Source organism: Melanerpes formicivorus, unplaced genomic scaffold (genome assembly GCF_026170545.1).
Source record: "Melanerpes formicivorus ecotype bairdi unplaced genomic scaffold, bMelFor1.0.p_v2 SCAF_16, whole genome shotgun sequence".
NCBI classification, from domain to species: domain Eukaryota; kingdom Metazoa; phylum Chordata; class Aves; order Piciformes; family Picidae; genus Melanerpes; species Melanerpes formicivorus.
In genome coordinates, this window is record NW_027142368.1 from 14,149,605 (window position 1) to 14,177,086 (window position 27,482).

At 45.1% G+C, this 27,482-nt stretch overlaps 1 protein-coding gene across 2 annotated transcripts in view; it reads right to left on the minus strand.

The window, feature by feature from the left end:
* KCNQ1 (potassium voltage-gated channel subfamily Q member 1) overlaps positions 1–27,482 on the minus strand; it is a 356,172-nt gene that overhangs the window by 266,244 nt on the left and 62,446 nt on the right. For both annotated transcript variants that reach the window (XM_068148314.1, XM_068148313.1), the window contains exons 3-6: positions 10,768–10,894; positions 8,994–9,072; positions 8,222–8,318; positions 6,567–6,707 (exon numbers count right to left, since the gene is read on the minus strand). In XM_068148314.1, the coding sequence (XP_068004415.1) occupies positions 6,567–6,707; positions 8,222–8,318; positions 8,994–9,072; positions 10,768–10,894 (444 nt within the window). The remainder of the gene's footprint in view (positions 1–6,566; positions 6,708–8,221; positions 8,319–8,993; positions 9,073–10,767; positions 10,895–27,482) is intronic.

Here is a 27,482-nt window from a genome sequence, read left to right on the forward strand (position 1 = left end):
GTGATAGGTTGGATGCGATGATCTTGAAGGTCTCTTCCAACCTGGTTTATTCTATTCTATTCTATCTGCTGTACTGTATTCTAACTGGTGACTGCAGAAACACAGGCAATGCCCAGAGCAGCATCTCCAGAGGAGGAGAGAAGGGATGAGCAGACATAGAGAGGCACAGAGACAAGTGAAGGGATGAAAAATATGGAGGGTTGGGGAAATAAAAGGTTGTGACAAGTGGCTCAGGAAAAGCAAGACTGTTGGCCACTTCAATAAGAGTCCCTTCCTACTGAAAGACAAGACACCAGAGGAAAACCCTGTAGGTGTTAAGTTCTGACCTCAGCTGTATCTCAGAAGCACACAAAGCCATCCATCCATACTCAGACCTTCTCAGCAACATCATTACCTGTCTGTCAAACACCACGACAGGACAGCTCTAGCTGCCTGAGGTGAGGATGTTAAAAGGTGACTGCAGGCAGCTGACATTCAAAACATTCCTGTATTAGCATTTCATTTTTGATACAAGCTTTTAAAATGTGACTTGTTTCCAAAACCTTTTCACATCCCTGCAAAAGCATTGCAAGAATTAAGAAGGTGAGTTAAACACTCAAGCACCTTTGCCTGTATGGCTGAAGTTGTTGTTGAGATACCAGCCTGACTCAAGGCCTGAAAGGAATTAAGGAACCAAAGGGATGATGTCATCTCCCTGCTTACATCAAAGGGTCATATGGGAAAAAGCCCCAAAACACCATTACATCCTAATTACAATGAAGACCTGCTCAATAAATTTACTATAGAAAAGGAAATCCATCATGGAATGGTTTGGGTTGGAAGGGACTCTAAATAGTGTCTAGTTCCAAGCCCCCTGCCATGGGCAGGGACACCTCCCTAACTACACCAGGCTGCTCAAAGCCACATCCAATCTGGCTTTCAACTCTTCCAGGCTTAGAGCTTCCACTTCTCTGGGCAACCTGTTCAAGATCACTGAAAAAATTTAAAGGCATAGCCTCTCCGATGAGGACAGACTGAGGGAGTTGGGGCTGTTCAGTCTGGAGAAGAGAAGGCTCCATGGAGACCTAATTGTGGCCTTCCAGTATCTGGAGAGGGCTACGAGAAAGCTGGGAGGGGACTTTTGAGGGTGTCAGGGAATGATAGGACTGGGGGGAATGGAGCAAAACTAGAAATGAGCAGATTCAGCTTGGATGTGTGGAAGAAGTTTTTCCCCGTGAGGGTGGTGAGAGCCTGGCACAGGTTGCCCAGGGAGGTGGTGGAAGCCTCATCCCTGGAGGTTTTTGCAGCCAGGCTGGCTGTGAGCAACCTGCTGTAGTGTGAGGTGTCCCTGCCCATGGCAGGGGGGTTGGAACTGGCTGATCCTTGAGGTCCCTTCCAACCCTAACAATTCTATGATTCTAAAGCTACCACAATTGAGCACACAGTGGTTGCCTTGGCTAAGTGGGAACATGGTTTTATTTATGCTTTGTTGTATTTGATCCTTGATGAGAAAGCATATACTGATGAATTAAAGGGACAAGAAACTAAAGCTGGTCCTTGCAGACAATTGCTTGATCCAGTTCAAACCAATTCAAGGGAACAGGCACAGTGTGATGTCCACACGTGGCTGTACTCAATACTTGCTTGTGGCAAACAGTGCTCGTGATCAAAGGGACTGTTAGCACAACCCACATAATGGTTTTCCTGAAGGATGTTTGTTCAGATGTGAAGGCTGGAAATTGTGTATCATTCAGGGGATATCAAAAGGAGAGCTCCCCTTGGCCTGCCTCAGGCGTGATTGAATTTAATGCTTAAGGGGGGAGATGAGGGGGGGAGGGGAGGCAGGATAAAATCAACAAACCAAACAAAAAACCCAACCAAACCTACAAACAAACCAAGAAAACCCCAGAGACAGGAAGCTGATGACATTCCCTGAAGGTGGTCAGCTTCCACAGATTTAGTGAGAACATTTAGCATCTTATTTTATGAGGGTATTTTGGGATGTTTTTTCCCACATTACTCTAGGTTTTCTTGTCCAGAATCTATACTGGACAGCTTTAAGACTGTTAGTCTGGACATGAAGGACCACAGAAGCAGATTAATGTTGAACACTGGCACCAGGGAGCTGAAAGATGCTTCATGCCAATTGTATGTTACTTGCAAGTAATAAGTTTGCCTTTTGAAAGACATGTAGACTATAGAATAGCTTAGGTTGGAAAGGACCTTACACATCATCTACTCCATCCCCTCCACCATGGGCAGACACTTCTCAACTGGATTCAGCTGCTCAAGGCCTCATCCATCCTGGTCTTGAACACCCCTAAGGAGGAGTCATTCACAACTTCCAGATAGGCAGCCACCAGCAGAATTATTTCTACACCATGCACTGCCTTCAAAAAGCATCACATGAAGACAAGGTAGCCTTCAGCTTCCTCAAGCAGCTCACAAACTGGGATGGTGAATAGCTACAGCCCCGAGTTCTCAAGGAAGTACAAATAAAACCCAGGAGGCCACTTTACAGATGGCAGTGGGAAAGTCATATAGGTTTATAAATAACACCAATGCCAGTGAAGAACATTTAATTGAAAGTTATGCACCCTCTGGGCATGTCTATAGGCAGCAAAGCACAGCAGTGTCGGAGTTCCCAGTTCCAGATGCAGTTTGGTTGTGCTAACACAGACCTTGGATAGGCTTTGCTTTAACCTGTGCTGCCTATTCTATTGTCTCTGCCCCAAGAACTTGTTCAAGCAGTGTGGATGTATGCTGAGATAACACAAAAATTGTCAAGTTGGGGTGTGAAGACCTTAGCAAGCCCTCCTCTTTTAGAAGTATTCTCTACTACATACAGTAGATGCATGTCCAGAGGAGTGAGATCAGCCACTCTGCCAGCTAAGTCCTGTGTCTGTGTCACAGGAACTGAGTCCCATAGAATCACAGAATGGTAGAGGTTGGAAGTAACCTCGAAAGATCATTGAGCCCAACCTCCCTGCTAGAGCAGGATCACCTAGGGCAGGTCACAAAAGAATGCATCCAGGTAGGTTTTAAGTGTCTCCAGAGAAGGAGACTCCACAACCTGTCTGGACAGCCTGCTCCAGGGCTCTGGCACTCTCACAGAGAAAAAGTTCATCCTTATGTTCACATGGCACACCCTCTGCTCCAGCTTCCACCCACTGCCCCTTGTCCTATCGTTGGACATCACTGAGCAGAGCCTGGTTCCATCCTCCTGATACTGCCCTCCACATCTTATAAACATGAGTGAGGTCACTCCTCATTCTCTTCCCCAAGCTAAACAGACCCAGCTCACTCAGCCTGTGCTCATAAGAGAGATGTTCCACTTCCTTCCTTCAGAATCACTTCCTGTGATTCGTCATCTCTGTGGCTCTGCACTGGCCTCTTTGAAGCAGTTCCCTGAGGTCCTCCTTGAACTGAAGGGTCCAGAACTGGACACAATATTCCAGATGTGACCTCCCCAGGGCAGAGTAGAGAGGCAGGAGAACCTCTCTCATTTACTAACCATACCCCTTCTAATATAGCCCAGGATGCCATTGGCCATGGCCACAAGGGCACATTGCTGGTTTATGGCCATCCTGTTTTCCACCAGGACTCCCAGGTCCTTCTCCCCAGGAGCTGCTCTCCTCTTCTGCACATCCAGTTCAAACCAGGCTGCAACAGGTTTACAGTAACCAAAATCTGTGGTGTTTAAGCAATTGTGAAAATTCTAGCTAAAACATTAGCAGAACTTTTGAGAACTTGGAGAAGGGTTTGTACATGAGTTTGAGACCTTCATTAGGAATTATCTTGACACTTCATGCCCTCACAGTTATTGTCCTAACTACTGAGGTGGTTGTTTTCCCTAGCAGAAAGCATGAAGAAACAATACTTTATCACAACATGAGAAGTGGATGGACCTGAACCCATTGCAGTGGTGCTTTGCTAGATTCCTGTAGCAGCTAGGAGTCCAGCATGGTGCTCAGAGTAGAACAGGGACGCTAAGTTCTAGCTTTATTATGAAACAAATCACATCATGGGTTCGTTGAACACAGCCTCACACTTCACGCTGCTGCTGCGAGATAATAGAAGCCATAACAGAGGCAGGGCATTGCCATAATTAAAGTTATTGATCAAATGAGTTTATTGTAATTAGAGAAAATGACTGGCATGCCTATTAACTGAGGAATAATTCCCTGGAAGGAGAATATTTCAATATCCTGCCAGATCATATTGCCTGTATGGAAGGCTTTACTGTATGCTCAGTAAGCCAATCTGCTCTGTCACACACTCAATTTTTAATGCCGACGCCAGTGACAGCATGTGTTTATAAATGCAGCTACATCTGCCACTGTTAATTACCCAGTCATCTGAGCACTGCACTGGAAAACAAAAACTCCACCATGACATGAAAGCACTGACAGAGCCACTTGACAGAAAGCCACTTCCTTGTCCTACACAAGAAGCTTTCTAGGCGTAACTGAGGCTGTGTTTGATCGCAGCAGACTGCAAGAGGAAAGGATTCTGCAGCAGATCTCAGCAGCAACCTAAGCAAAACTTCTTGGATTCAAAAAGGGCTACACACGCCCTTCAGCACCAGGAGACTTGCCAGCCACAGACTTGCTCTTCAACAGATCCTTCCTTCCTGAAGAATCACAGAATCACCAAGGTTGGAAGAGACCTCAAAGATCATCAAGTCCAGCCAGTGGTACTGTTTGTAGAGACAATACATAACCATATACATGTACAAGTGTATTAAAAGTACAGCTTAAAAAGTCTGTGTTTTACTAGTGAAACAGAGATGTCTGACCTTTGTTCTTGTAGACTAGAATAGAATTAACCAGGTTGGAAAAGACCTCAGAGATCATCAAGTCCAACCTATCACCCAACACCATCTAATCACTAAACCATGACACCAAGTGTCCCACCCAGTCTCTTCCTAAACACCTCCAGGGATGGTGACTCCACCACCTCCCTGGGCAGCACATCCCAATGGCCAATTACTCTTTCTGGGAAGAACTTTCTCCTCACCTCCAGCCTAAACCTCCCCTGGCACAGCTTGAGACTATGTCCTTTTGTTCTGGTGCTGCTTGCCTGGGAGAAGAGACCAACCCCCACCTGGCTACAACCTCCCTTCAGGTAGCTGTAGGCAGCAAGAAGGTCTCCCCTGAGCCTCCTCTTCTCCAGGCTAAGCAACCTCATCTCCCTCATGAGACTCAGCAGTACATGAGACTTAGCAGTAGTCTCATTTTCAACAAATATAGAAACAATGCCTTTTGATTTAAAGCAGCAAAGACTCTTAGAAGATCAACACACACAGCTTGAAAATGCAAGCATGGAATCCGTGGTGATGCCTGGTGCAGCGTAAAGACCTGCAGCACTTAATGATGAGTCTTTTATTAAGCAGATCAAAACAAGTCACTGCTTGAATGCTGGCAATAAGGAAACACAGATCCAAAAAGTACAACTCTGAACTGTAATAGGAAAAGGAAAGGGAAATGGTTAGAGATGGGAAATCCCAGAGCAGAGCAGCCAGCCTAATATTTGCATATCATGTGAGAAAAGAGAGAGAGAAGTGTTAGTAGTAGAAGCAACGACATTATAATGCTTACTAAAATATAAACACAGAACAGAGCTACCAAACTAGAAAGCACATCAATGAAAATAGAGAGTCAGCTGACACTAGGAACAGCAAGAAAACAGAACTTCATTAGCAGAGCTAAAGATAAATCTACACCAAAGTGTGGGAACACCTTAGAGAAATCTCTGAGCTAAAACATAGCACAGACAAATGCCATGTAAGGATGCCAAGTGGCTTCCAAAGCAATATAATCACTTCAATCCCAGGCCTATGCCTGGATTTCTGAAGGCTTTCAGATGCTTGTTCTGGAATTGATACATGCTGAAGAAAAGGGAATAACTGTCCCAGGCTGTATTGCAAACCACAGATAGCTGTTTACAAAAGACAAACTAGAACCCAAAAATCATAGAATCAATAAGGTTGGAAAAGACCTCAAAGATCATCAAGTCCAACCTGTCACCCAAGACCTCATGACTATTAGGCCATGGCACCACGTTCAGTCCCCTCTTGAACACCTCTAGGGATGGCAACTCCACCACCTCCCTGGGCAGCACATTCCAGTGGCTAACAACTCTCTCTGTGAAGAACTTTCTCCTCACCTTGAGCCTAAAGCTCTCCTGCTGCAGTTGGAGACTCTGTCCTCTCTGAAAACACACACACATACCCCAAAACACTAACCTTGATTTAAGAAGACTCTTACCACCTTAGAAAGCTGAATCCCATCATAAGAAAGGTAGCAAGAAGTAATAACAGGAGGAAAGACAGGATAAAGAAATAAGAATAGGTGTTTCTACAACCTGAATACATAATTTGATCACTTGGGGATCTCATATGACTATAAACACTACATAAAACTGCAGCTCATCTATAGTGCTCTCTTAGTTTCATAGAATCACAAAACCAGAAGGTGTATCGAAGCAATCAGGCTATTTCAAAGTACTGTCTCTACTTGCTTGAGCTTAACTTTATATTTGAAGGTGTTAACTACTTGTAGTAGGCTTGAAATTGCTGTACTTACTACTCCCCACCACAGGGCATCTGCGTAGCTGCCAAACTCTGTCTCTCCAGAATCATTGACAGCATCTTTTTCAGCCAGGTACACGAAATAAGAGGAAAAAATCAGGCCCAGAAAACCAATGTAGAGCGTAGTTATCAGCTCCTGCAAAGAGAATCAAGATCAAGGCATTATGACATTTATTGAGACACTTAAATTATCTATCACTGATGTCTTTCAAAAGATAATTGGAACAGAAGAATGTAATTTCAGCAGCCAATAAACACTGACACTGACTGTTGGCTGTGCAAGCTGACAAACCCCCACCGAGCTCAATGGGGAAAGAATTTGTTGCACCATGGCTAATAACAACTTTCTTGACTTCTTAACCCTTTGGTGGCCAAAAAGCACTTGGAATTGTATGCTTTATTTCAGGCAGTGTTACATTCCACACAGCTTTGGAATCCAGCTATGTATTTTAGGCAATGCTCAGGCTACTTCTCAGAAGTCTCCTTTTCTGTGGTTAAGTTTGTGGGAGGTTTAGGCTATGCCTTTAAAATTTGTTACAGATTTTGAGCAGAAAAGTAGGAAAATCTAAGTACATCACTGTTGGGTGTAAAAAGGAAAACTAAAGATTATTCTAAACAGTTTCATTGGAGAAAATATCTAGTGCAAGTCTGGCTGCACCAAAACAATTCTTTTCCTTTTCTGAGCTCTTCTCTACTTGCTTCGCTGGGAGAGATTAATCTGTTTAGCCTGGAGAAGTGGAGTCTCAGGGGAGACCTTCTTGCTCTCTACAACTACCTGAAGGGAGGTTGTAGCCAGGAGGGGGTTGGTCTCTTCTCCCAGGCAATCAGCACCAGAACAAGAGGATACAGTCTCAAACTGTGCCAGGGGAGGTTTAGGCTGGAGGTGAGGAGAAAGTTCTTCCCAGAAAGAGTAATTGGCCATCGGAATGTGCTGCCCAGGGAAGTGGTGGAGTCCCCATCACTGGAGGTGTTCAGGAGGGGATTGGACATGGCACTTGGTGCCATGGTGTAGTAGTCATGAGGTCTTGGGTGACAGGTTGGACTTGATGATCTTTGAAGTCTTTCCCAACCTTATTGATTCTATGATTCTATGCTTCCAGCTCACCTTGGCTGCATTATTTTGGTTAAGTCTAATGACTGCTTTCTCTCTTCCCTTTTATCCTTTTGGGGCAGGGGGTGGGGAGGGGCAGTGAAATGGCTTCCCTGATCTTTTTGACCAGTTTTTGTTTTGGTGTGTTGTTTGCTAATTGTAAATATCTGTATAACATTGTAAATCCTGTATATTTTGTGCATAATCACTGCATTCCATTGTAGATTGTAGTTTTGCTTGGAAATACAGCTTCCATTTGCTCCATACTGAGCTGGTCTGGCAAAGTTAATGTTGGAGGCTGGGGGTAGAGGGGAAATTTCAACCCACCACAAAGTTCAACAACAAGTCTAAAGTTTTCCACAGTGGAGATGAATATTTTAAAGCTATTAAGAGCTTTTTGTCCCTTGAACAAGTCAGAGCAATCTTACTTGGTTGAAATAAAAGACTGACTGCCTCTGTACTAAATACACTTGACATCATCAGCCTGTCTGCCTAAATGCTGCTCTGAACACCATCAGAACATCAATTACTATGCCATTCCTCAGAGGACTCAGACTTACTTGTCTGTGGATGAAGACCACTGATCCCAGCAGCCTCCACGTGCCACCCTGACGGTCAACGTGCAGCATCCGTAAGATCTGCAGGAACCGGATGCCCCTGCAACACGAGTTTTTAAATGAATGAAGATACTAAAGATACAAGACAGGAAATAGAGAGAGAGAGGGGAAGTTTAAGATAGACACAAGACTTAGCAGCATGTCTCTTTTCACTCCGTTCACCCATCTTTCATCATTCTTGTCGTGAAGCCTGAGGAGACTGGTACTGGTTGACAGCTGGCTGCACATGAGCCAGAAGTGTGCCCAGCTGGCCAAGAAGGCCAATGGCATCCTGTCCTGGATCAGGAATAATGTGGCCAGCAGGAGCAGGGAAGTCATCCTGCCCTGTACTCAGCACTGGTCAGGCTATACCTTGAGTCCTGTGTCCAGTTCTGGGCTCCTCAGTTTAAGAAGAATATTGAGACTCTTGAATGTGTCCAGAGAAGGGCAATGAGGCTGAGGATGGTCTGGAGCACAGCCCTATGAGGAGAGGCTGAGGGAGCTGGGGTTGCTCAGCCTGGAGAAGAGGAGGCTCAGGGGAGACCTTATTGCTGTCTACAACTACCTGAAAGGAGGAATATCACCACCACTAGTTCCAGGAATTTTATGAAGAAGCACTTTGAAGGTGTCAAAGACATGGAGCATGAAGGATTTGCTATAAAACTGAGCTAAGAAACAAAAGATTTGGGTAGAACTCACCTTACTCAGCACCATTGTTTTTCAGACATATAATTACCTGATAGCTGAGGTTGCAAAGACTTGACCTTTAGAGCCCACACAAAGAACTATCATGGAGGCAACAACTACAATTAAATCTGGAAAAGAAAAAACAGTTGAAAAAGTGAGTTAGCAGCATCTAGCAACACTCCTGCAGGACTGTGACTAGAAAGAATGCCAATATATAAGAAACAGCTTGAACAGACACCCCAAAATAAGACTTTTGTCTATATATCAAGATATCTCTCCTGCTACACAAAGAAAATGCAGTTGTGTGACATGATAGGAGTGGTTTACTGGGCTGGGTCCAAGATGATCACATACTAGGGGAATGAGGAATTTCAGCAGCTTCTACCTATTCTACCTATACCTTCTGTGTACCTTCTTTGCCTTGTTATTTTATTGACTGACAGAGGCCTTGAGGTTTGTTTCATGTGCAGCACAACTGCTTTACTACTATCTCACTTGTCCTGGTCTAAAAGTGAGAGAAAAATTGGAATTAGTATGAGCCTAATTTAGTTTAAAGTCAATCATTACCCTAGGACTGTGCTCTAATCTGAGCCTCAGGGCTAGTTAAGTTTGGAAAGCAGCTCTGCTTTTGGAGTAATGAAATCGTTCTTGCACCTATCTGAGAAAGCAGAACTTTATTGTGCTTTCCCAATGGAAATAAATGGGATGGTGTTTCAAAGCCCCTGATCTTCCAAGTCTCAGGAGAAAGTGATTGTGGACAGAGTGCAAAGGTGCAGCCAAAGCCATTTTATAGTTGCAGTCACACCTGAGACACAGATTTTTCTTTAATACATATGCACAGAGAAGCTAAACAAAACTGGTTTAGGACTGCAAAAATACCCAGGGATAACATTTGCTAATTCACATTCAGCATCATTATAGCTAGGTCATGGATAACCTTTAGTCAGCAACAAACAATGGTTCTGAGCAGTGTAAAACACTGATGCAAAAATGAGACTTACTGTGCTTCTGGAACAGTCCTCTTCCAAACTCTGGTTTGTTTAACCCATTTCTATTTAAGGTGTTTTAGGGCAAGTGTCTTACATAGTTCTCTCACCACTGGCTAACATACAGACTGATTTTTGGATGATTATTATTATTATTATCATTATGCTTCCCTCAGTTAAATTGTTAAATGCCTGAGAAGCATTCTAAAAGACAGCAGCCTGTGGCACATATGGGACCTGGGGATGTAATTTCTAAGAACACTGAAGTCATGTTAGGAAGCCAAGAGCAGCGAATGTCAAGGGAACTCAAGTGTCCAGTTCCAAATGCATCACTGAAAAACTGTATTTTTAATCCAGCAGATAAACAAAGTAACTATTGTGCATCTCCTGTGCTCCACCATGCAGTGTGTAGCTCAATTAGAGTGGAAAATAAAGTCATAATAAATTATTCAAATGGGAAAGAGGGGGGAGGGAAAAAAAGAGAAAGGTATTCAGTATCTTTACAAAAATAAGAGTTGTAGCTATTGTACAGTGTCTGGGATCCTGAGGTCACAGGAGACAAAAGTATAGCCAAGACTTATTTCTGGCAAGGTTTCAGATCACTTGTGAAAAGAAAACACTCAGCTCTTCTGGAAAAACAAACCAGGCTACATTTGTTCTCAAGTGACAGTGCCATGGATTCCTGAAAGGAAATTCAGGTCTCCATTAACGTTAGCTGATGACAAGAGCTCTTGCTCTAACTTGGCTTCGACTATGGCATAAATTCCACTTCCTAAACCTTTCAAGGACAAGTTTTACTCATTGTTTACACCCCCTCTGCACGCTGTGCATACTCACCAATGATGGAAATGGGCTTCCTAGCGAAACGAAGCCTTCCCCATACCCCAACGTATTTACTGCGGCATCCTGCTGACCACAAGCGAACCACATATTCTGTCCCAAAGAACACCACTAAGACAATTTCCTAAAGGAAACAGACAGGGAACCAGGTTAGTTCTCAGCTCTGTGTCTTTCCTCTTTATTTTTTTTTTCCAGAATGCAATAGGGAGCACCAAAGTAGAACACAAAATCCAGAAGGCACCAAAAACGTCAACTATCCCAAAATGATCTAAAGTAGCACAGAATCCCCAAGGTTGGAAGAGACCTCCAAGATCATCAAGTCCAACCTGTCATCACAGACCTCATGACTAAACCATGGCACCAAGTGCCACGTCCAGTCCCCTCCTGAACACCTGCAGGGATGGTGACTCCACCACCTCCCTGGGCAGCACATTCCAAAGCCTAACAACTCTTTCAGTGAAGAACTTTCTCCTCACCTCCAGCCTAAACTTCCCCTGGCACAGAAAAATCTAAAGTAACACAGAAAAACCTAAAGTAGCACAGAAAGAAATCTAAAGTAGCAAGAAAAATCTGTAAGAACAAAGAGAGGAGATTAAGAGCATGTTTAAAGGCTTTAATTGCAGGCAGTTTGGCTTGTCTACACGTCCTAAAACAGCAAACCATTCTGTGCAATTCACTTGGGTTAATTCAAACAAAAGGTTTCCTGATGGAGCCAAAGAAAACAAGCAGAGGCTGTGTTCAGAAGATGAGCTGGTGTATTTCATTTTGGGAAGAGGTGTGCTTCACATTCCAGCTTAACCTCCCACTCATTTATACTCTTAGAGTCTTCCTTTAATCTCACACAGGTTCAGAAAAAGATTTCTAGCAGCCAGTACCAGCGTGCCACTCTCCAGCTGCCCTGCAAAAGGAGTCACATCTCCAAGAGGCCTTTCCCATCCACTTGTCACCAGCTAGAGCCTCCAGCAGAAACAGAGGGCTCCACCCCAAGCACTGCTGGGATTAACCACAGATCTCTGCGGGGGTATGACTGTGGAAGTGCCTACAATGAAGTGTCAAAACCACCTATCTACAGAGAAGAGAAGGCTCCAGGGAGACCTAAAACCAGCTTTCCAGTATTTGAAGGAAGCTCAGGAGAGCTGGAGAGGGACTTCTGGCAAAAGCATGGAGCAACAGGGCATGGGATAATGGCTTCAAACTGGTAGAAATTTGCTTGAGACTGGGCAATATAAAGAAATTCTTCCCCACAGGTGTGGTGAGGCACTGGAACTGGTTGAACAAAGAAGGCTCCAAGCCTTCAAAGCTAGGTTGGATGGGACCTTGAGCAACCTGGTCTAATAGGAGGTGTACCTGTCCATAATAGAGGGGTTGGAATTAGATAATCTTTAAGCTCCTTGCCAACCCATATTATTCTATGATCCTATGACAGCTGTTGATTGTACACAGGCACAATTATGTTGTAATTGGAATTTGGTCAATGTGTAGATAAACCTTGATTTTCTGCAGGTCAGCTGAGCATGGTGTACTCAGTATAGTTCCCTCAAGTTTCAGGGAGCTTCAACACTTCCTTACTGGCCAACTCAATCAGTATCTGGTCACACTCTCTACTAGAGACAACAGCAAAATCTACTAACTGTAATGGGAACAGTGGCTTGCAATTGGAAGCCTACAACACATTGCATAGGGAAACTGTAAAGCACAAAACCCAATTAAAAGGTATCATGGTTACACAGGATAACACAGATTAAGAGAAGGAGCTATTACCTAACTCTGCCAAGCCTGGTACACAAAATTAACCAGGTTGGAAAAGACCTTTGAGATCATCAAGTCCAACCTATCACCCAGCACCATCTCATCAACTAAACCATGGCACTGAGTGCCTAGTCCAGGCTCTTTTCAAACACTTCCAATGATGGTGACTCCACCACCTCCCTGGAAAGCACATTCCAATTACCAATCTCTCTTTCTGGGAAGAATTTCTTCCTAATATCCAGCCTATGGATATAGTACATATGTTGTAGCAGGATGAAGGACATTGAGACTCTTGAACGTGTCCAGAGAAGGGCAACGAGGCTGGTGAGAGGCCTTGAGCACAAGCCCTATGAGGACAGGCTGAGGGAGCTGGGGGTGTTTAGTCTGGAGAAGAGAAGGCTCAGGGGATACCTTATTGCTCTCTACAACTACCTGAAGGGTGGTTGTAGCCAGGAGGGGGTTGGTCTCTTCTCCCAGGCAACCAGCACCAGAAGAAGAAGACACAGTCTCAAGCTGTGCCAGGGGAGGCTTAGGGTGGAGGTGAGGAGAAAGTTCTTCACTGAGAGAGCTGTTAGCCATTGGAATGTGCTGCCCAGGGAGGTGGTGGAGTCACCATTGCTGGAGGTGTTCAAGAGGGGATTGGATGTGGCACTTGGTGCCGTGGTCTAGTAGTCATGAGGTCTTGGGTGACAGGTTGGACTTGATGATCTTTGAGGTCTTTTCCAACGTTGTTGATTCTACGAAGGCACAAACAGCCCTCTGAGCCGGCACTGGGGTGCACTGGGGTCAGAGGGTTGGTTTTATGGCACCAAGGTAGGGCGAGAGGCAGGCTGGTGCTTTACAGCGGCGCGCAGTCTCCGCGGGGAGAATTTGCATGGGGGCTGCGCGCCGGGGTTTGGAGGCCCTCCGTGGGTCAATGGGTAACAGGCACACTGGCAAGTATGCAAATGGGGGCTGTCCCAAAGACAATGCAACAGACACGCAGTCAATGGTTACTGTCACCCGGCGCTTTGCGTGACATGCAGACAAGCTTAGAGAACATTGATTGTCCTATAGACTCCGGTGACTGGAGGGAACGACCAGTCGGCTTACACCAAGACACATTTTTCACTCCTGACGTTTTGATAAAGGCTTATTGACCTAAATGAGACCCAAGTTATTCAGGCAACATCGGGGGTGAAAGTGCACAAGCTGTTCTTCATGGTCATACACAAAAACTCCAGGTATCCATTAGCAACTGGCAAATTCCCCCCTCCCCTGCCCGTGGCTATGTGACAGACAAAAGTGGGTTTAATATCTTGTGTTGCATAAGGCTAATAAGCAGGCTCCTGGGGGTGGGGAGGTTGATGGATTTCTGTCAGTTTGTGCTTGCATCATGGCCAGAAATCTGCAGACAGCAGGGAAAAAAAACATTAGAAAATAATACCTTCCTGAGCTACTCAAATATTGCCTGTCTTTTCCCCAACTCACAGCTTAACTTGAAGCTTAACATTAACTAGGAGGATGCCAGCAGTTCATTTCTGCCGGTGGTAATTAGGGCTAATTCCTCTGACTAGGAGTTGCCCTGGCAGAAAGCAGCAATGCCTCACACTTGCAGAATCTAAGAGCAAATCCAAGTTGCACTACAGAGTCATTTGGTCCACTGCTTCTTCCATACTTCCTCCCGACTGCCACCTCAACCCCTGCCTACTAGTTGTGCTGTGTAAAACCTGTGCTTCTCACACTGGACTAAGTGGTTTCCAGAGGTCCCTTCCAGCACCTATCAATGAATCATCTGGATTAAAACATGGCTTTGAGAAGCTGATATAGTAAACCAGAAGAATCCAGTGCTGAGTGGACAGAGAAATGAAGTAAGAAACGAAGCAACACCCAGAACAAAGGAAAAATGAAAATACAGGGGAAACAACTGCCTGCCAAACACTCATGGGAGTGGGATTAAAGCTCAATACAAGAGGTTTTATGGTTAAAAATACAGACAGACCTGCACTGTGTAAGGAACTGTTCAATCTGATACAACTTAGGCAGGATCCACAGTCCCCTGACAAGCACACCCAGGCTGTCTTTGCAGCCTGGACCTCCACAGTTCCCAGGGATTAATCACAGTTTCATACTAAGCCCACACAAGGGACACACAGAGAAGGGCTCAAAGAGGAGCTGTAATGAAAGGGCTGTGTATTAGGTTTGAGTCACAGCAGAGAACTGGACCTGCCATGAGTCCAGTTCCAGACACTTCAACTATGACCTTGTCAAACACTGGGATATCATTAAGCCAAATTATAAAGAAGGCCTCTTCCATCAATAGGTCAGGGACAAGCTACTTATGGAAAGGGCTGTTGACTGACTTGCAGGAATCAGACTTCTTCAGCTGTGTGACTGGAGAGTCACATCTATGAACACAAACACAGAAGTGTATATTGGCAAAATGAATATCTGGTTTATTTTGCTAATAAATGCATCTTGAAAAGCCCTTCCTTTACTGCTCCACCCAAACTGGATTGGAAGAGCTACAGTTCAATGCCGAGAGGCATCCGACATTCACACTGCGAGATAAAGCGCAGTAGAAACTCCAAAAGGAAGGACAGAGTCCCTAAACTTAGCTGAAGGAAGTGCTTTTAAGCACTTAGATCAATAGCTTGGGGAAAAGAAACACCCACACCAAAACCCTGACATGGAATGGATCATGACATCATAACCCCAGCTATTTAATAGATAAAGAAATTGTCTGAAGGTGGAGAAAGCATCTGCCTAGAGAATATGTTGCCTGAGGCTCTGCCTGTAGACCTCAAAGCTGTAACTGATCATGGAGCACTGCAGAAGTTCATGAAGCCATTTGATGTGGGAGGACTAGATGAGGTCATCTGAGAAGTGCTATGAAGATGAATGCCTTTATTCTGAGTCTAAGCTCTTTAATTCAATAATGTCATAACCATAAGGGAGGTAAAAAACATATTTTACATGTGGTAGGCCCAGGTGAAGAACTGAGCTTGACTTGTGAATGTATTCCTTTTAGCTGAATGCCTTCTGAATAGATTTGTAAACAGAATCTCCATTTAAGCTTCCAATCCAGTGTGAGGCATTTCTATCTTGCTCCTTGGGAAGGTATAAAATATCTTTTCTGTCCTCTTGTCCTGGGCAGCCCGTGGCTCAAAACTAGGACAGCCTCTTCAGGACACATTCATGCACTGCAAGAATTTCCTCCTATCCCCATGTTCTACCTACCCATCTCTGCCCTATCACCAGCTCTATTGAATTGTCCTCCTTGGAGGGATCAAGCACATTATTCCCACAAGTCTTTCAAACCTGGCTTCTTTTAGATTCTAGCTTTGAGGATGATAAAGTTCCCACAGATTTCTTTAAACAAGGAAATAAGCTCTCCCATAGCTTATCTGGGGACTGCATGCCAGCCAGCATTACCTCAGCTATCAGATTCCTGTGGCACCACTGGCACCCACACCTCTTTGTAAGGCGAGGCAATGCAAGAGCTCTGCTAGAGAGCTCCAGCAGCAAAGTGGAACAGTGACCTCCTCACAATTTCAGGCAGCAGGAGCGAAGCGAGGACACTGCCAAAAGTTCTGTTCAGAAGTCGTGACAAGGAGGTCTCTGAAGGAGCCAAGAGAGGGGACAATAGATCTGCTGTTGCTAATGCAAAGTGATGAATGGGGCACTTGCCGTTGGCCAAGGGCTTCGGAGCTCAACCGGGCAGCAGAGAAAGAGTTTTAGCATCTTCAGAAGCAGGGATGTAGCACATCCTCTATAGCCACAAAAAGGTCCCAAAAAAATGCAGGAATGTGTCTCTCACGTAGAGCAATAGGTTGTGTTTACACTCAGGGAAGGCTGGCATGCAAAAACCAAACCACTGCAGGCTGTGTGTTAGTTCAAAGAGAGCCAGAGCCCATTCACAGCACACTGTTCACCTGACACATCAGGGCTGGCAAAACGCTTCAGACAGCACTTGTGTACAGCCCGAGCAGGGTATGCAAATCACCACCAGTGAAGGCAACTGTTTCTCCTAATCTCACTCACTTTGTATAGAGAGGCCTCTCTTTGTTCCGTTGAGAAAGGCAGGATTTTTTTCCTGAAAGCTCTACTGTGCTCTCTAAGAGACACAGAACAGCAAAATCAGATGGCCCAGGCAAACAGACAAAGACAGCCAGCTCAATACAGTAAAAACCTCAACTTGATGAAGTACAGATCAAAAATAAAAAAGATAAATGGGTTTTCATATATACAAACACTGAGCAACAGCAAGTGCCAAAAGCACTATTTAGGGCTTGAGGATTTTTTCCCTCCCTGTACTTAATCTCCTTGCTTCCAAAGATCTTGCACACTGCCTTATCTCAAGTGAAAACCAATAATGGTGGGGGGGGGGGGTGTTTAAAATGTTTAAGGCCAGAACACTTGATGTTCCTTCCTTTCCACCAGGATCATTTGCTAGAACTCTTCACCTAGCATCTTTGGCACCAAAATATTACACAGGCAACAGAAAACAAACCCCCGGGGTACTGGGATCACTTTGCTACTTTCTGAGTCCCATAATTAGTCCTAAGAAATGACTGCACAGCATTAAAGCCACTTTATTCGGTTTTTATTATTATTGAGATGAAATAATATTTACTGAGTGCTCAGGTTCTGAAAAACAAACCAACCCCCCCCCCCCCCCCCCAAATGGACACTTACGAGGAGGCAGAGTTAGAACAACTGATGGTGCCAAAGCTTTTCTGTTTTCCCTTAATCTGTGCTGGGAGCGCAGCACAATAGTTCTGGGACCCATAAAGAATACTGTAGGCCCCCAATTTTAGGTTGAGATTGTACAAAGGCTCCAAAGCAACTAAATCCTATTGAATTTCAATAGGATCTCAGGCACCTAACTCCCTTAGGTGCATTTAAAAAGCCTTTAACTGATTTCCTAAGCTCTCCTCTCACTTGAGGTTTCAGCCAAACCCAAAAGCAGGCGGCTGAAATCTTTCCACCAAGTACAAAAGCTCTCTGATGTCCAGTGGTGCGACTTTGCACGTGAAGGCATGGCCTCAGAGCACAGCTCAGTTAGAACAGCTCTCCACACCACCACCCCTGCACAGGGCTCTTCGTAACACAGCCATCTCTAGCTTGTGAACTCAGCTGCTGCTGATATCCACCAGGAATTCACAGAAGGAAATTAAGCTGGGCTTGCACAGTTGGTCTATGATATTTGGTTCAGTGTGGAGTGCTCCCCCACCCCAAAGTATGCTCAAGAACTAGACTTCAAACCCGAAGTATTTGGCAAGAGAAAAGAAGTATCAACATGCTAACACTGGCACAAAAAAAAACATTAGAAACCCCCACTCCTTTCTGTTTATTTCATGACTCTCTTATTCAGGGCTTCATAAAAGCCTCAAGAAATTCATACAGGACCTTCTCCTTCAAGGTGATAAATGCTCTGCCTTCTTCCTAGGGCAGCATATGCTTGATTCTATCCCTCACTGAATTCAGAAGAACTATTCACCTCCTTAAGATGAAGCACACGCATACACAGCTCACAGAGACGCAAGCTCATTCATTAGTTCTTACCACATGCTAATAGGAGTAGAAAGGAACTGCTACAGACTCTTGAAAGAGCCACTCTAAGCCAAGTAGTTTGTACTTCTATGTTACACAGCACTTTTTATATTAACACTGTTTACACAGTGGCTGCTTGCTCTGATCTGACTGTTTTTCTCCTGTCAGATGTCTTGTTGCATGCTTTTTATTAATCTCCCTCACTCATTTTCATGAAAGCTACTTCATATCCACCCTGTCCTGCCCTGAGCAGTTCATGAATCTTCCTTTTGCTCCACAGCTAACAGTGAGCTATTATGAGCTGTTTCAACAACTTGCTCCTGCAAAAGCAGGTACAGAGTATGTGAGGAGGAACTCTTTCTGACAAAGTTCTACCTTCTGACCTCTCTTGTGTAGGCAAGGCATCCCCACTAGTCCTTTTCTCCCCCCTCCAAGGAAGGAGTTACAAAATGGTACTGTGTGCTGGACAGCCTTGCTTCAGGGTTCTCAGCTCTACCTTTCCAGCTTCTCTGTGTGGTTTTTGGCTTTATGGGATCCTGTCTGGGATGGGAAGTATGTTCTACAAGTATCATAGTATCAGTCAGGGTTGGAAGGGACCACAAGAATCATCTAGTTCCAACTCCCCTGCCATGGGCAGGGATGCCCCACGCTAGATCAGGCTGGCCAGAGCCAGTGAGATATTCCTGCTGAAGTGAGATGCCACCAACAGCTGGAGAGGTTTAAAAGATGCAGATAGAGAATCATGGAATCAGTAAGGTTGGAAAAGACCTCAGAGATCATCCAGTCCAACCTATTACCTAATGCCAAACACCTCCTGACAACTAAACCATGGCCTTGAGTGCCACATCCAAGCCTTTTCTGAACACCTCCAGTGATGGTGACTCCACCACCTCCCTGGGCAGCACATGCCAATGGCCAATTACTCTTTCTTGGAAGAGCTTTTTCCTCACCTTGAGCCTAAACTTCCCCTGGTGCAGCTTGAGATGTGGTGCTGGGGGATGTGGTTTAGCACCAGCCTTGGCAGAGTTAGATAATGGTTGGACTCCATGATCTTAAAGGTCTTTGCCAACCTAAGCAATTCCATTATTACCTTAATATCCTCTTTCTCTAGAAGCACCATGTGTGCAAAACTTACCCTCCAAAAACTGTACTGCTGGCCTGAGCAAAGGCCATGCTCTTCAGCAACAATTGGACAAGAACTATATTTCAGATGGACAGAAGCTGGTTTCAACCAGCTCCAGCTAAGAAAGGGACAACAAAAATGTTCATTTTTTTTTCCCCCCAGCCTGGCAGGACAGAGGCATCAGCTCCTGAAACAAGCCCCTGGCTAGCTGTGGGGAGTCCTTTCACACACCTGGGCAGCCACCCTTCAGTTATAGCAACGGGGCTCAGCACTGATAAGAGTTCAAGTGTCATATTTCTGTTTGACATTCCCATAAACACAACCTGCATTTGCCTCCACATACTTGAGCTCTCTCCTGGGCCCGCTCCAGGGAATACACATCATGCTCTTCCACACAGCTGCAAAAACAGGCACACACTAAACCTGCAGTCCAGGCACTTAATGCTCCTCACAGGAAAACACATGTGCTAGCTGAAGCTAATAAAACCCTTCTCAGATGCCATATGCACACAGCCCATTCAGTCAGCATTTTACAGTTTGCCTCCAAAAATTTGCGGCGGCGGCGAAGAATTATGTGACACGCAAAATAAACCCAACAGAAGGCAACAAAGGCAGCGTTCTCAGCTGAATGACAAACACATTCCACGCACTGAAAGCGAGGGGTGTCCTCCTGGTTGCCCATTTCCTGCAGCCCTTCCACTCAGGGAGCGCTACCCAGTTGCGGTGATCATTCAGCGCATCAGGATTAGAGCGCACTGAAATGGGAAGTTAGTTTATAGCCAACCACAGCGCACAATTAACTCAGTGCAAACTCCCCCTAGAGCTTTGATAGCCTTCCAAAAGGACCAAACTGAACTCACCTTTGCAAGCTGAAGATATAAGCCAGATCTCTCTGAAGTTGCATACCCCATTAACCAAGCTACTGCTATGTGAAAAAGACCTGTATTTTTTTCACTTGGATTCATGTTTCTATCTGTTTGGGGTCCAACATAAATAAATGGTGCAACAGAGGCAGCTCTTTGCAGAATTCAAAAGTTAGGAAAGGAGAACTCCAGCTCTGTAAAACTCCCTTCCCTCCCTATCACCTTTCCCCTGCTCCCTTCACAAATAAAGGACAAGTGCACTATTCATTGCTGGGAGAAAAAATATCCCTAAGAAAAAAAAAAAGCCATGGCCTTCTCAGTGGCAGCTGGTCTGAGCTTCAAGACATCAAATACCTCAGGAAACTAACAGGCATTAGATGGAATTAATTTAAAACTGAAAAATAAAATGAAATAAATACAATCCAAACTGATACTTGGCAGAATTCAGCACCACTGTGCTCCAAAACCCGTTGGAAAAGGAGTGCCCAGTACATGTCAAGAATAAACTGAAGGTTCTGCAGAAGTACAGAGGCTAGCAGGCAGCTGATGGAGCAAGCAAAAGCCACCCAAGCAGAAGAATCCTCTCTGGGGAGCGGTTCTTGAAAAGGAAAAAAAAAAAGCCAAACCCAAAACATTTGTATCTTAAAGGGTGCCCAGGTGGCCAAGAAGGCCAATGGCATCCTGGCCTGGATCAGGAAGAGTGTGGCCAGCAGGAGCAGGGAGGTCATTCTGCCCTGTACTCAGCACTGGTTAGGCCACACCTTGAGTCCTGTGTCCAGTTCTGGGCTCCTCAGTTCAGGAAAGATGTTGAGTTGCTGGAAGGTGTCCAGAGAAAGGCAACAAAGCTGGGAAGGGGTTTGGAGCACAGCCCTGTGAGGAATGGCCATTGGAATGTGCTGCCCAGGGAGGTGGTGGAGTCACCATCACTGGAGGTGTTTATGAAGAGACTGGATGAGGCAGCTGGTGCCATGGTTTAGTTGATTAGATAGTACTGGATGATAGGTTGGACTTGATGATCTCAAAGGTCTTTTCCAACCTGGTTAATTCTATTCCATTCTAAAGGAAGGGGCACAAGGAGCATGGTTTAGAGACAGATGAGCCTTTTCTGTGCTGAAATATTGGGCAAAGCAGGGCAGATGTGGATTTCACTTTCAAACATATGTTATTAGCACAACCACAGCAGTGGTTATGTATTTTAAATGCATTAACATATCAGAACATCCAACTGGTAGCAGAGAAGCAGGAGTTCATATTATTGTGCCATTGTTGTGCTCTTTTTTCTGAGGCTTGTGGCATATCTGCTCTTTCAGTGAGCTATACTTCCTGGTGATTCATGGTGTTCTTATCAGGGGCTAAGGGAAAGGAAAATAGAGTCCTGATGCACAGTAACCAAATCCTGGCACATGGATTATAGAATCATTGAATCAACCAGGTTGGAATAGGCCTCCAAGATCATCCAGTCCAACCTATCACCCAGCCCAATCCAATCAACTAGACCATAGTGCCTCATCCAGGCTTTTCTTGAAGATCTCCAGTGATGGCAACTCCACCCCCTGCCTGGGCAGCCCATTCCAATGGCAAATCACTCTCTCTGTGAAGAACTACTTACTTCCTAATATCCAGCCTGAACCTCCCCTGGCACAGCTTGAGACTGTGCCCTCTCATTTTGTCACTGGTTGCCTGGGAGAACAGACCAACCCCCACCTGGCTACAACCTCCCTTTAGGTCATTGTAGACAGCAATGAGGTCTCCCTGAGCCTCCTCTTCTCCTGGCTAAACAAGCCCAGCTCCCTCAGCCTCTCTCCCTGTGTTCCAGGCCCCTCTTTACATGCATAAGAAGAGCTTGGCTTAAATCCTTCTTCAATGGTTTTGCAATAGAAATACCATCTCAGGTGGCCAAGATCTCTAGAACTAATCACATGTCAAAGGTTTTGGCCAACCTTACAGATCTCACAGAAGGAAAAACTCAGTTTGGATAGTTCTCCAGTTTCCTTAGAGCATCAGTAAAGGTGTCTACAATTTGGAAACATAGGCTGCCCTTGTCTGAGAAAGGGAGCAAGGCAGCAAAACTGAACTCATGCATTTGTTGAGTCCCTTCTCAGGGGAAGGAGCAAGTGGGTGCGCTTAGATCTGGGCCTTATTTCCAGCCCTGCTAAAAATGGCTTTAATGACAACCTCCTGTTTCCCCTTTCCCCAACACATAACACATTGCAGATTTAACACTGTACAGAAGTATCATGGCTTGTACTGCTCGGGGTGCAATTAATAACAATTACATTATGCTGGAAAAAAGCACATAAGGGACTGCTTTGTGTACAACGTGCATTTCCTTATCAGCTCGGTGTCCAAAGGAAACTAGACATGAAAGCGAGGTACAGCTGTGCCCCATAACTGAGCATTTGAATATTTATAAGCCATTGCACTTGGGATACCAAAGCTGATGACATGAATGCATGTTTTAATAAGTCCATCAATAAAGCTTTCCTCGTCAGAAAGCTGCCTCTAGCATGTTACAGCAGAGGAGTCTGTTATCGTGAGCCATATTACTTGTCCCAAGTGGCAGGCTGTTAAACCTTGTGCCTGTTTAAACAGCATGCTTTATGGTGCTCAAAAAAAAACCAACCCAACCCAAACCAAACCCAAAAAAATAGTGGTAGAAACCCTCTGGTAATACTATCTGTGGTTTCACACCTTTTGAGTAACAGCAATGAATATTTCGTGCTATGAAGAGATGAAATGTGTTCGTCTCAGCTGCTAAATCACCCTGAAAAAGGCTCAAGGAAGACCTCTTGTTTTATAAAACACTCTGTGAATTATTTGCAGGCTGGGGAGGGGAATCTCTCTTCAACCATTTTGATTGCTCTTTATGTTTATGTTTAAACAGTGGTGGCTGTAGAATAAGCCATCAGTTCTCAGCACCGCATCAACTAATTACCACCAGAGGATTCCTGTTGCTGTTATGGAAGTCACCTTTGACTGTTTCAACCTTAAGCAGAGTGTTTAACACGGACACAGGATTTTTAACATAAGCAAACAGGGTGAAGAAGCTTTGAGAGGAGAAACAAACCAATCCAAAAAATCTATTGCAAACTAGAAGTATTTGTGTACTAACTGGCTACTGCACTGATGTTTTCAGTGGAAATTCCAGCCACATTAGCTTTGGCAACCATTAAAGACTACTTTTGGAATCCTTAACAAAATTCAAGGAGCTCCTTTTAACTTCACTTCATGTTCTGTGGCTCTTTCTACTCTTTAAAGCAAGAAAACCAGGGTTGGTGTTTTGGGGGCTTTTTTTTTTTCAGCCTTCAAGTTGTTTTACTGTTAAAATAAACACAAAGATAAGCCAGTCAGAATTCAGGCTCAAAGGAACCCCACTGGAGAATTCATTCCTCTCAGAGAGCTGAGAAGCTCCTCTTTTGCTCAGGTTGTACCTCTCAGTGCCGCTCAGTACATTGTGCAACGCTGCCTGGGAGCCAACCCCATCCCAGGACTCAATGATAAAAGAAGCTATTCAGAGTTTTGGCAGGAAGAGTAGCACTGACATTTTGTTTCATCTGGATCACAGGATCAGACTTGAGTTTGGAGCTTTAACACTAGGCTGCCCATGCTACATAACACAGAGCTGCTTTCTGACACCTCTTCCACTGCAGATCCCTGTATCTTGGAATATCCCCATCCAAGGCTGACCCTTAAAAGGAAGCTGCAATTTGTAACAAACAAGCACAGTGGAACCCATCTGTTGAAAAGGGCAGATTAGACCCTCACACTACATATATTGAGGGCAGCACTGAAAAGAGTCTGGCCCCATCCTCTTGCCCCCCACCCTTTTGCTCTTGCTGAACATTGAGCAGATCCCCTCTCGGGCTGTTCTCCAGGCTCAACAGCCCCAGGTCTCTCAGCCTTTTCTTCTCACAGAGATGCTCCAGACCCCTCAGCATCTTCAGATCCTCCCCTGGCCTCTCTCCCAGTTTCTTGTCTAGCCCAGAAGTGTCCCAGGCACCTCAAGATTTTATAAACTGTGCTTTCAGGAGGACCTATCCTTTTCCATGGAGGGAAAGCCTATGTGCTGAAGCTCATACTACCTAACCTAACTTTTAGACAGCTAAAAGCTGGGGGGGAAAAGAGGCCTAGAACAACTGCATTGTTGCCCAACAAACTATTCTCAGCCTGGAGCAATGGTATAAACAGTAGAGGAAATTTACTATGGGTTCTCACTTGAAAGAAAGGTAAATGAGAGGGCCTCTGGTTTGGGGCTGGTCTCCCTGAAGAGGTCCCTGTGATTACCTTGCCTGCCTCCAGTTTCCCCTCCCAATCCCCTAGTTCATCTGGACAGATCAGTAGGTCAGGCCTGTCTAAGGAGATTTAAACTTCCTGAAAGCAGTGTGTGAAAATAAAGCAGCAGGCAAGAAAGAAAACACCCTCTCTGTACCCTGAGAGAAAAGATTGCACCTTAATGATCCCACTCACTGCAAAGCCTCTAAATATTTTATCAACATCCAGCTTCAGGAAAACTCACTGCAAATTTCAACCAAAGCCACTTGGCTTCGTAAAGACAAACAAGCAAAAATCCCCAAACAACTCGAAAGGCAGAAAACCACCCACCTCAGGACTCCCCAAGCCCCCTAGCATCATAAGTCTTTCCACTGTAATATCATTTTCCTTCCAGACAGAGATTTTTACTTTAAAACTACCACACCAAGAGGTTTATTTTCCAGTTCCATGGACACTTCACTTGCCATGAAACTCAGTAGGAAGAATGCAATGGGAAAGACTCCTTCCCCTGCCATCTCTACCACCCCCCACTCACCCAGGTGCTTTTTAACACATGATTGTTTCCAGGTAGGAAACAAACATTGGGGGGGGGGGGGGGGGGAATGGGATTATGTCACCTTGTTCCAGTGATCTAACTCCAAAGACAGATGCAACTCCTGCTTCATCAGAGCATGAGCTCAGCAGAGAAAGCAAACCAATGAGCCTCTCCATTCAATAAGGAATCATGTATTAATCATGCAGGCACTTCTTGAAAAATCAACTCAGATTGATTGAAGTTCTTTCATTAACTGATTTCAGCTCATCTGGTTTATTAACATCCGTGTAACCCACCTGGGGCCCTCGAACATCTGCTGCACTTGCCTGCCTCGCTTTAGGAAGCTCCAGCCCCTTTGTTTATTATAAGCATTTCTCAGATTTCAGTTAAGACCTTTAGATTCCCCTGATCATTCTGAAGAACTACAGCAGCCAGCAGCTCTTATTCCCTATGTAATCACTTGCTCTGTTGTCCAGCAGAGACACACTTCTCTCATTCAACCACACACGCTGAAACAAAGAGGGGGGGCAAAAAAACACTGCTCAAAGATTGACACATCTACTGGGCTTCCATAAAGGGAGACATGAGCTTCAGGCTGATGCATTCTCATTCTCTAGCTCATGATGGGCACAACGACCCCCTGAGTTGCAAGCAGGAGTAAGTGTGAGCATTTCATAGTTTCATTCAGGGTTGGAAGGGACCACAAGGATCAGCCAGTTCCAATCCCCCTGCCATGGGCAGGGTCACCCCACACTAGATCAGGCTGGACAGAGCCTCATCCAGCCTGCTCTTAAACACCCCCAGGGACGGGGCCTCGACCACCTCCCTGGACAACCCATTCCAGGGTTTCACCACTCTCATGGTGAAGAACCTCCTCCTCACATCCAGCCTGAATCTCCCCACCTCCAGCTTCATTCCATTCCCCCCTTCCAACCTTCCAACCGCTTCCCTTCCAACCCTGACTGATACTATGATTTGTGTGCACAGTGTGAGCATAGTGTGTGAGCATTTCTTTGTGCCCCACATGTTTAGGGTGTTGCTCTCGGGCTTCTCTGAAAACTCTTTTCTGCATGCTTTACACTTACAGAAAAGCCACTGCCAGCTACTTTCAGTTGTTGGCAAATGAAAAGCACAGTGCTGTGCTCAGGTGCAAAAGGGAACAAAAAGCTTTCGTCCTTCGATTCCCTCCAAATTTCCTGAGTGTCACACAGGACAGTGTGAGCCGAGACATTTTATGGTCAACAGGGGAAATAAAAACCCCAAACAGCAGCACACCCAAACACCAAAGCTTCTGCACAGTCTCTGTGTATTGGATGTTCTGCAAAAATAAGTTTAAAGGCAAAAATAAATCAGTTGGCAGTTTCCCTGTATTACACACAGCAAGAGGATCTACAGCTGATTTCATTGATGGTAAAACAGCTCAAGGCTTTCACACATATTCACCAGTTATCAGGAGGTTATTTGTAGCCCATGTGAGCTGCTCAGAGTATTTCCCTGGAAAACAGCTAAGAGTTAATCGAGTCAAGGTCTGGGGGGGTGGGGAGTGAGCTTTCTGGAGCACAAGCCATAGTATGTTAATGCAGACCGTATCTCACACTAGCTTGAGCTCCCCTAAGATGAAAGGCTTGGAGGCTTCACTGTATAATAAAAAGAGCTCATGTAAGCAAAAGAAATAAATATTTACAGAGAGAAAACTGCCTTTAAATTCCTAAAACCCACCCCACACTGAATAATCACCATTGTATTAAAAACATCACCATGGGGAAGAGCATGGGGTAGGGGAAGGAGGGCAAGCAATAACCTTCCTTAACAAAATATTTATCTAAAAGGACTCAGATAATCTCTGACTCTCGAAACTGCTGAACCACTCACTTCTATCTCACCTCCAGCATCACACTATTAAACCAACCCACAAGTTTCTGTGGTTACTATCAGATGAAATGAGCTAATTTCCCCTGAGAACTGGCTACACTGACCAGATGTCTTCAGCCAGCTACTCCCAGATCGAGCAGGAGCAGCACATGCGATGCCTTCTCTGTTACTATGGAGATGGGTTTTCCCATCCACTCTGCAGCCGGGCGTATAGTAGCTACCAGCTGTTGTCTCGACTCGTGCTCCATCAGGAGAGACTGCAGAAAGTAAGTGGGAGACGTAGGGCTGAGCTTCTCCCAGCCCTGGCCCTCATAAACTTTAAGCACAGCCCTCAACCTTAGCTGCTGCTCAGGCTTGTGGCTGCTGTTTAAAGCTGCTGAACGGCGCTTCCTCTTTGGTGCTGCGGACCACTAACAGGCCCATGGCTGCACACAACTGCTTCATGTAGCATGTTCCATTGCTGGGCTGGAAACTTAAGGCTTCCCCAGTTCAGGCTTCTAGCCCAGCATTCCCATCTAAATGATTTCACAAGCTTAAATCTGAAGCTCCAGCAGTAACCCAAATTTCAGGGTTCCTGACATTATTTTCGCTCCATCATTTCACAGAACAACCTTGTGGATTAATGGCTACCCCATCCTTCCTGCAAAGCTGGTTAATGCCTTCAATTCCCATTGCTTTTTAGCTCCTGGGGAACTTTAATCTTCCTCTGACCGTGCCGAGGAGCTGCAGAGAAACACCACCGGTTAGGATTTTCATTCTTCTG